General features: G+C 43.3%; 1 protein-coding gene across 1 annotated transcript; it reads left to right on the top strand.

Annotated features, from left to right (window-relative positions):
- Nucleotides 1-8,406: 8,406 nt before the first annotated feature.
- On the top strand, nt 8,407-10,109 carry LOC148047602 (uncharacterized). The gene is given in 2 exon segments (XM_087708413.1): nt 8,407-9,463; nt 9,466-10,109. Coding segments are annotated over 2 exon segments (1,188 nt in total). The 5' UTR covers nt 8,407-8,421; the 3' UTR covers nt 9,612-10,109.
- The last annotated feature ends 666 nt before the right edge of the window (nt 10,110-10,775 follow it).

The following is a 10,775-nucleotide window of genomic DNA, read 5'->3' as shown; positions in this document are numbered from 1 at the left end:
AATACATGAAAAACTGAAGGGAGAAACCTTATGAATATTCAGATTGTGGGAAAGGTTTCATTAAAAATTCCCATCTCCTGAGATACAAGACCATGCACGCAGAAGAAGAAAACTTTGAATGTCCTGATTGTATCTGTGGGAAAGGTTTCAGTCAGATTTCAAGCCTGGTGACTCATCAAAGGATTCACACCGGAGAGAAACCCTTTGAATGTCCTGATTGTGGGAAATGTTTTCGTGATAATTCCATCCTGGTGAGACACCAGAAGACTCACATAGGAGAGAAAGCCATTGAATGTCCTGATTGTGGGAAAGGTTTCAGTCACACTTCCAGGTTGGTTAGACAAAAGAAGACTCACACAGTAGAAAAACCCATTGAATGACCTGACTGTGGGAAAGGTTTCATTAAGAATTCCAGCCTGGTGAGACACCAGAGGATTCATACAGGAGAGAAACATTTTGAATACATGTCCCCCCTAGTCCTTCCCTTCACTAGACTAGACATACCCAATTCCTGCAACCCTTCTTTATATTTTAGCATCCGGGCCCCTAATCCTCTTTGTTGCTCTTTTCTGCATTCTTTCCAGAGTCTCAATAACTTTTTTATGATATGGTGACCAAACTGTCTGTAATTATCTAAGTGTGGTCTTACTCTTTATAAAGTGGTACTAGTACTTCACATGATCTTGATTCTATCTCTGTTAATGCAGCCTACTCTTGTATTGCCTTTTTTGGACCACTGCTCGCCCATATCTAAATGATTGTCCACTAGACTTCAAGGTTTCTCTCATAGTTATTACCTGAGCCCAGTACTACCTATTCTGTACCAGTACATTTGGTTTTTCTTGAATAAGCGTAAAGCCCTTTCTTCCCCTTCATTGAATTTCATTTTGTTAGGTACGGCCCAGTGTGCAAATCTATCAAGATTCTCTATCTTGAGCTTCTGACGTGTTGACTATTCCTGCCAACTTGGTGTTGTTTGCAAATTTGATGTGTTCCGGTTCGACTCCCTCATCAAAGGCATTTATGAAGATATTAAAGAGTATTAAAGCAGAACCTTGGGGTACCCACTGCTTACTTCTCTCCATATAGGTATAGCCCCATTAAGGAATACACTTTGAGTGTGATTTATCAGCCAGTTATGAATCCATATGTGTGGATTGATGTACCTATCCCACATTTTTCTAATTTACCAAGAAGTAGGTTACTACTTTGTCAACTGCCTTTCGAAATCCAATTATACAATGTATTTGATTAGTCTGCTAATTTAGGAACATTGTGCAAGAATGATATTATATAGGTTTGGAACGATCTGCTTTTGAAAAACCCATGTTGACTTCTGGTTATGTATTTGCTTGCTTCTAGGTGTTTGCAGTTCTTTTGCTTCATTTGCAGTTTTGGGGGCTTTACGGTTCTGGAGATTTTGTGATGATGCATGAGTGGCATTTCGTTTTTATATATATAGATTTTCCAGTATTTCCCACACTCCTTGCATTGTTTTCTCCTTTAGGATTTTTGTCCCATGAAATTTTGCTTAGGCTCTGAACTTCTTAAAATCAGCTCTTCTAAAGTTTAAGACACTTGTTGGATTATATTCTGTTGCTTGTGTTTGCATTATTTTGACTTCCAGTAAGACATGGTCACTCTCCCAAGGTTCCAGCAACTTCAACTCCTTCTATCACTCCTCTATTAGTAAGAATTAGGTTGATATAGTTTTTCCTCTAGTTCCCTCCTCTTCTTTTTTGATGACAAACTTGTCAGCTAAGTTGGTTAGGAATCTATTCAATCTCCTACTTGCTGTATACTTTGTCTCCCAGTTGATATCAGGGTAGTTAAAGTCTCCCATTATATCTTGAAGTAGCCCTCTTGATATAGCTTGTAATCCACACGTGTATTGAAAATGACAGATGAATAAAAGTTTTTTTTTTATTTCCGGGTCTTGCCAATAAATATGGTATTTCCTGCCCCGTCCATGTATTAACCAGGTTCAATTGTGCTTAATCCAGCACTTTCTAAAAAATAACTATTGGCATCTTTGGTTGCACAGGGAGTCCTCATTTACCACTTTTTCCCTGAGCCTTCGAAGTTACTATGGCACAGTAGAAGCAGACGTGCACCTGGTCCACAAAATTTGCAGTAATCCTAGCACTTGTTCCGTGACTGTCCTTAGCCTCCTCCTGCCCGGCTGCCAGCTTTTTGACATGGGAGAGATTGCTGGTTGGAGCAAGAAAACTGTTGTGCTCACCTCCCGTGACTGCTTATGCCAATGCATAGCTAGAATTGGAAGAAAAGTGTGTCGTTGTGGCGGAAAGAGTCAGTGCAACATCTGAGAGCTTGGATGAGAAGGTGCGAGCAAAGCGGCAGCTGCTTTCCCCGTTAACTGAGCTCATCAAGCCAATTGGTGTAAGGAGAAAATCAGTGCGGTGGGTTCAGTTACCGCTGAGATCAGCTGCCGCCTCGCACCTTTTCATCCACGCTGCTTGGTGTTGCTCTGGTTTTTTCCGCTACAGCCACACAGCCTTTTCTTCTCCCTTTCCCTTGGCACTTGCAACCGTGGGAGCCCAACTCTGCAGCTCCTTTGCTCCAGCAGCCTCTGTTTGTTTCCAAACGTTTGTGGCCAGGCAGCAGGAGGATAAGGATGGTTGCAAGGTTTCCCTCCACTCCAACCTCAGGCCCTGCATCCAGCCCGCGAGTGGCCAATGCATCACTTCCAGAGTCGTCTGGCTGGCGATCTTCTGCACACTTCCCTTGCAGGCCAGGCCGGCTTCGGAAAACACCACGGAAGGGGTCCAATGCTGCGATCTCCCACGGCCTTCCCTCACAAGCCAGACCGGCTTTGGGAAACATCCAGGAAAGGGTCCGATGGTGAAATCTGCCACACACTTCTTTTGCAGGTCAGGCTGGCTTTGGGAAACACCCGCTAAAGTTTCCAATGCCACGGTCTCCCATGCAGGTCAGGCCACTTTCAGGAAACACTCGGGAAGGGCTCCGAAGCCACGATCTCCTGCACGATCCCTACTACCCTGCACACGTCAATCCACCCACCGCATCACCCCTCTGCCAGCATGCCCTCCCCCACCCAACAGTCCATGCCCTTTGGCCTTATATTTGCGAGCAGTAATGAGCAGAAGTATGCAGATGTGTGGCCAGATTCTCCAAGGTCTATATAAGGCTGATGCCTGAAGGAGGGATGATGAGGGAGGTGGGAAAAGCTGCCAACGCAAGGAGTGGATGGAAAATGAGGGGGCGGGGCTTAATTTCACCACTGCGTGGCCTGGATATATTGTGTTGACCGGCTGTGTCTGGTTCGCTGGCCCTAGTTTGAGAACCCCTGATATAAAGCTTCCCCTGGCTGGTTCTTGCTCTGTAGCACTAAGACCCAAGTAGTCCTACCCCGCTGCCAATTCCATGGAGTGGAAGAGCCCCCTCAGTCAATTTCCTCCCTAAAGAGGTAGCAGAAAAGAGATTTCAAAATCCCGTCCTGATTGTGACTCACAAATGATGCTGATCAGTTGCCCAGTAAAGCAAAATATTTTGCACTGGTTATCCACTGCATTAGTAGGAATCCCAGGACTCAGTGTGCAAGGTCAAAAATATTCATAGCCTGGCTTGCACACTAGCTGATCTTAATTTGGCCTCACAAATCCTGGATGCAATAAACTAAGGCAGGATCAGAAAACAATCCTTGGGAATGGGCAGCCTTTGATTATGTGCTAAGGCACAATCATGGCTGCAAAGAATGTTGGGACATATGCTTGCTTTAAACTTGACTAAAAGCTCACAGAAGGTGACATCAGACATCTTAAAAGAATTGGCAAAGAAAATCACATTTCTATTTAAAAGAACTTCTGCCCTTCCTGAGTGGAAAACACTCCTTTTGGGGGCCACTGCCATAATCATGAGAATCCTCTGCTCCCTCCACCTTTGTCCCAGTAGCCTGCAAAATCACCTCCCATTTCAATAGACCCCTAGTAAGGATGCCAGGCAAATATCCCTCATGGTCTGCCAGGTATATAGAAAGTACAGAGACCCTTTTAATGGTTCATAGGTTGGGCAATATATGTAAATATATATAGCGCAAAAGGGGGAAATTGTGGGAATCCCACCCGCCCAGAATGAAATATTTGAGGGATATTAAAAGAGGTAGAATATTATATTTCTCCAAAGGAGAAATGGGGAAACACATTCTTAGGGGCAGAAAGCAGCCCCCCTTCCTGTCTTTCTTAATAGCCTACAGCAGATGCTCATTAAGAAATCCTGGGCCAGCCTATTCACAAGCAAAATACCTTCACCTCCAGGTAATGGGATTAAGGACAGGACATCCCTTCTCCCCAGTCATGGAAAAAAGTGGAAACAATACAGTTCCATTAAGGAAGGAAGGCTAGAGGCAATAGATAGCAGGATAAAATCAATTACACATGTCTGACAGGATTGGAAGTGCTAATTAAGACCCATCATGAGCCTTTGGAAAACAAGTAAAAATAATCAAATAATAAAAGCCCACAAAGGAAACCTCAACAGTTTTTGAGAATGAAAGAAATGGCTATTGGCAGCATTTCAATGAATGTGGGAGTGAGATAATATAATTCTGTCTTCCAAACACATAGGAGATGTTTCAGTTTCTTTCATTCCTCTCAGGGCTTTTTTAAAATTTAAATTTATACATACACACAAGTATATTTCTAATGGGTCACAACCAGGAGCTAAGCTAAGCAGCGTCCCATTTCACTAGGCTAAGTTGCAAAGATCACTTGCTAAACGGATTGATAGCATTTAATCAGTGGAAACTTGTTGCTAGCGCCTTAGGTAGAAACTGGAGAAAGATTTTTTTTTCTGCCTCCAATCTGGAGATGGTGGTCAAATAGGCAACATCTGCGCCCAGAAAGCGGATAATACCTGTGGTTGAGCTTAAAGGAGTTAAAACCATCGAGTACTGAATTGCTAGAAAGGTTGGAAGGTGACAGGAGGACAGGAAGAAAGAAAGTCCAGTTGCTTATTGAAAAAAAAGCACCTTTGGGAACAGCTGAACTTCCTCTTCCGGATCACTCATGGGAGGAAGATGGTGTGCAGAGCGGCTTTTCTGCTCTTCCCAGGGTCGAAGCAGCAGCTGGAAGGTGAGTTGAGGGCGGGTGGGAGGAGAGTCCTGGAAGCAGAGAAGCAACCGGGCTGAAGCATCTCAGCTGCTGCTGCTGCAGGTTCCTTCCCTCCCCGAATTTAAGCCCACTGGGGCTGCACGCTGTGAAACTGGTGGCTGCAGTTTTCCTTCCGGTGGGAAGATTGGAAAAGTCTCTTCCAAGTGAAGGTGGATTCTTTGGGAATGGTTTCCCTCCAGAGGTTGTGGGGGCTCCCATCACTGGAGGGTTTGTGACAGAGCTGGGAGGGACCTTGCAGGTCTTCTATTCCGACGCCCTGATCAAGCAGGAGAACCAATATCACTTCACACAAATGGTTGTCCTGTCTCTGATTAAAAGCCACCAGTGATGGAGCCCCCACAACCTCTGAAGGGAAAACCTTCCACTGGTTCACTGTTCTTAGTGTCAGGAAGTTTCTCCTTAGTTCGAAGTTGCTTCTCTCCTTGATTAGTTTCCATCCAGTTCCTTGTGCTGCCTTCAGGGGCTTTGGAGAATAGGTGGACGCCTCTCCCTCTTTTTGGCAACTTCTCAAGTATTGGAAGATGGCTATCATGTCTCCCCTAGTCCTTCCTTTCACTAGATGAGAAATACCCAATTCCTGCAACCTCTTAATTATATTTTAGCCTCCACCCCCTAATCCTCTTTGTTGGTCTTTTTCTGCATTCTTTCCAGAGTCTCAACATCTTTTTTATGATATGGTGACCAAACTGTCTGCAATTTTCTAAGTGTGGTCTTACACTTTATAAATTGATACTAGTACTCCACATGATCACGATTCTGTCTCTCTGTTAATGCGGCCTAGTACTTTTTTTTTTACCGCTGCAATATACAGTTGGCCCATATCTAAATGATTGTTCACTAAGACTTCAAGGTTCCTCTCATAGTTATTACTTGAGCCAAGTGCTACCTATTTTATACCAGTACATTTGGTTTTCATTGCATAAGTGTAAATCCCCTTTCCCCCCTCCATTGAATTTCATTTTGTTAGGTAGGGCCCTGTGTTCTAATCTATCGAGATTCTATTCTCCTGAGCCTAGCTTCTGAGGTGTTGACTATTCCTGCCAACTTTGTGTCATTTGATGCGATCCTGTTCGATTCCTTCATGGACTATATTCTATTGCTTGTGTTTGGATTATATTGAATTCCAGTAAGACATGGTCACTTGCCCAACGTTCCAAGAAATTCAACTCCTTCTATCGCTTCTCTATTAGTAAGAATTAGGTCGAGTACAATTTTTCCCCTAGTTCCCTCCTCCACCTTTTGGATGATAAAATTGTTTGTTAAGTAGGTTAAGAATCTTTTCAATCTCCTACTAGCTGTAGTTGGTCTCCCAGTTGATATCAGGACAGTTAAAGTCTCCCATTACAACTTGATGTTGCCCTCTTGATATGGTTTGTAATCCATGTTACAAACGTGGATTTTGACTGAAAATGACAGATGAATAACATTTGCAAGTTTTCTTACTTCCATGTCTTACCAATAAATATGGTATTTCTTTTCCCATCCACGTATTAACCAGATTCAATTGTGCTTAATCCATCTTTGGTTGCGCAGGTTGTCCTCATTTACCACTTTTTCCCTGAGCTTTCAAAGTTACTATGGCACAGTAGAAGCAGACGTGCACCTGGTCCATAAAATTTGTGGTAATCCTAGGACTTGTTCCTTGACCGCATGTCAGCAGTGACTGTGGTTTTCAAGGTGCAGGAAAAGAAGTTGCACCAATCCGGGTTCTGCCAAAAGTTGCACATTTATGATGGCAGCAGCATCCCACACTCATGATCCCCATTTGTGAACTTCCCAGCTAGCTCCTGACAATCAAAATCAGTGGGTATACTGGCAGGAAATTGCAAGTCACAGTCATATAAAATTGCCTTTAACAACCCACAGTAATTAGCTTAACAACTACAGAGGAGCAGATGTAATTTGGCACTGTCATGGGACATGATGCTTAAGGATTGAGCTGCTTAGTGAAGAGCCGAGGTGGCGCAGTGGTTAAATGCAGCACTGCAGGCTACTTCAGCTGACTGCAGTTCTGCAGTTCGGCTGTTCAAATCTCACCGGCTCAAGGTTGACTCAGCCTTCCATCCTTCCGAGGTGAGTAAAATGAGGAGCTGGATTGTTGGGGGCAATATGCTGACTCTGTAAACCGCTTAGAGAGGGCTGAAAGCCCTATGAAGCGGTATATAAGTCTAACTGCTATTGCTATTGCTATTAGTGACAGAAATATCAGTTCTAATTGCGGTAGGTTAAGTAAGGACTACTTGAGTGGGGATGTCACCAGAGGGGTGGTAGACAGTATTTTCTCCTCTTATTTGCAGCTGAGGACTTCATGAGCAAAAGTGATTTATACTTTTCTTCTTTTTTAACATCATTTCTAACCAATTAAATTTTATAAACAATTAAAAGTACACTATTCTTTGATTCTTACAGACAAACTGGATGGAAATAAAAGCACTTGGAACAACTATAGATAACAATTAATGTTGAAAAGGGAAGAATATCAAGCCAGAAATCAAAATATTTTCCATTTCCTTCAGTAAACCGTATAGTTCTGTTCCTCCTCCAGCAGCTGTTAGACCAAAGAGAGAAAATCAATAAAGAATAAGCAGTTATGCAGAACTCAAGGATACATTACATGAAAAGTGAAGCGAGGTTATATATCATTCAGTAAAAGCGGCAAATATCCATATTAAAGCCACGTAGAACAGGCAGGCCTCTCCCTGTGAGGAAGAAGACGGCTTGAATGAAAGCACCCTAAACAAGGCATTGTCCATATTTTTGACTTCCTCAAGAATATCAGTTGTGCAAAAGTTTCATAGATTTGCCTATTGTGGAAAAAGCACAGATGGCAAATCACAGCTGATAATTCGCAAGAGGCTCCACGAAGGAGAAAAGACATACACATTACCTGAATGTGGCAAAAACTATGATCACAACAGCTCCCTTGTGGTTCATCGACGCATCTTCACACAAGAAGAAAGCCACAAAAGCTTCATTAGAAATTTCCATCTCATGAGACACCAGAAGAAGAAGAAAAACCCCTTGAATGTCCTCATTGTGAGAAAGTCACAATTCATGCCTGATGATACAACAGCAGACTCACATAGAGAAATGCTTTGAATGTCCGGATTGTTGGAAAACTTTCAGTCATAATTCCAACTTGGTGATACACCAGAGCAATCATCAATGAGAAAAACCCATTCAATATCTTGACTGTGGGAGAAGTTTCAGTCATAATTCTTCCCTTGGTCCCTTAACCCTCTGATGGTTAATACATCAGAGGATTCACTCAATGGAGAAATCTTATGTCTGTCAAGATTGTGGGAAACGTTTCATCAGAAATTCCCACCTCCTGAGACACAAGATCACGCACACAGGAGAGAAACCCTTTGAATGTCCTATCTGTGGAAAAAGCTTTTCTGCTAATTACAGCGTGGTGACACACCAGAGGATTCACACAGGAGAGAAACCCTTTGAATGTCCTATCTGTGGAAAAAGCTTTAGCGATAATTCCAAGGTGGTGATACACCAGAGGATACACACAGGAGAAAGGCCCTTTGAATGCCATATCTGTGGGAAAGCTTTCAGGCATAATATCAATTTGGTGACTCATCAGAGGACTCACACAGGAGAGAAACCCTTTGAATGTCCTGATTGTGGAAAATGTTTCAGTGATATTTCCAGTTTGGTTAGACACCAGAGGACTCACAAAGGAGAGAAACCCTTTGAATGTCCTGATTGTGGGAAAAGTTTCAGTCAAAATTCCCATCTGATGATTCATCAGAGGACTCACACAGGAGAGAAACCCTTCGAATGTCCTGATTGTGGGAAAAGTTTCAGTCAAAATTCCCATCTGGTGAGACATCAGAGAACTCACACAGGAGAGAAACCATTTGAATGTTCTGACTGTGGGAAATGTTACAGTCAGAATTCCCACCTGGTGATACACCAGAGGACTCACACAGGAGAGAAACCCTTTGAATGTCCTATCTGTGGAAAAAGCTTTATTGATAATTGCAACCTGTTGACACACCAGAGGATACACACAGGAGAAAGGCCCTTTGAATGTCCTGATTGTGGAAAATGTTTCAGTGATATTTCCAGCTTGGTTAGACACAAGAGGACTCACAAAGGAGAGAAACCATTTGAATGTCCTGATTGTGGGAAAAGTTTCAGTCAAAATTCCCAGCTGGTGAGACATCAGAGGACTCACACAGGAGAGAAGCCATTTGAGTGTTCTATCTGTGGGAAAAGGTTTCGTTACAGTTCCAACGTGGTGGCACATCAGAGGACTCACACAGAAGAGAAACCCTATGAATGTCCTGATAGTGGGAAAGTTTTAATCTGAGTTCCAACCTGATGAAACACCAGGGGACTCACACTGTAAAGAAATCATTGAAATGTCCAAACTGTGGACATTACTTCAAGCATAAATCATCCTTTATTGCACACAAGGTAATCCATATGAAGAAAAGTAGATGACTTTAGAGAATGCTTGAATTTCATTTGAGATCTCCCATTGAAAGTGTAAGTGAGGAATGGATTGATTTAATTTTGGACTGATTCTTTTTGCTCAAACATTCTCAGAATTAAAATCTGTAGGTGGAGAGAAATGGAAAATGGCTAACTACTAATTTCTGGTTATCAGCAGAAACTTCTGGATATTTCCTTTTGCAGAAGTAGTGAAATTTCTCAAAAAGGAATTTTGGGAGGAGCTTTTGTCTGTTGATTGGGGAATTCCCACATGTGGAGTTTCAGCCTTTTATTTTCGTTTCAGCCAGATTGTGACCGCCAGAATTCTGCAGCCAGCATAAAAGTACTTCTCAAAATATAACTAGGATTGGTCTTGAATTACTGTTGCATGTTGCATCGGCTGTTAAGTGAAATTGCTTTCCTTTACTACCTGAATCCCCCTTCTCTCCCTGAGGCAACCCTTAATCAAATTTGCAGGACACTAAGCAGAACTCTCTATACTCAGTGCTGGGGAAAATGCTTGGAGGCCTCGTGCAGGGCCAGGGCTGCCTGCCGTAGGCATCTCTAGGCCTCCCCCACCCTCCAAGGCATTTTGCTTAACCCTTGCATCCCATTGGCCCTTCACTTCCCCCCCCCCAGGGTTTCCTTACACCTGGCTCCAACCCCACCCGACCTCACACCCTCCTCCTTTTTACCTTTTGAAGCTCTCTGAACCTCATGTTGGGGAGGGAGGGAAGGACATCTATCATTGGGCCTCATGACTTTGTCCTGGAAGCAGCCACCATTTTCAGTGGGCCCTGGATTGATCCCTGGTGTGAACTGTGGTAACCGCGCAACATGCCACCTGGCAGTCTGGCGCTAGGGTCAGCATAACAGACGCATACTTGACTCGCATTCTTCTCTGCCTTCTCAGAAGGGAGCCAAGAGTGAAAGAAAATGCAGTCAAACGGAAATGGCTGGAGTGCACTTAGAGGAGTTTAGCCAAAAGGAAAGGGGGAGCTTTTTAAAACATTAGTTCCTCAAAAGAATAATAATCCTCCAGAAGTTAAAAGTGTTTCAATCAGCTGAGAAACAGTTTGGACACAGCTTGCATGGGCTACGTGATACGTTATGCGCTGTCTGGCCGCTAGTGGCTGCAGAAGTCAGACAGGGATGCAAAAGGTGTCAGGGCAT

Source organism: Thamnophis sirtalis, unplaced genomic scaffold (assembly GCF_051295495.1).
Source record: "Thamnophis sirtalis isolate CommonGarterSnake01/CBP01778 unplaced genomic scaffold, rThaSir2_p1.2 scaffold_3, whole genome shotgun sequence".
Taxonomy (NCBI): Eukaryota; Metazoa; Chordata; class Lepidosauria; order Squamata; family Natricidae; genus Thamnophis; species Thamnophis sirtalis.
This window is presented reverse-complemented; position numbering and strand designations above follow the sequence as displayed.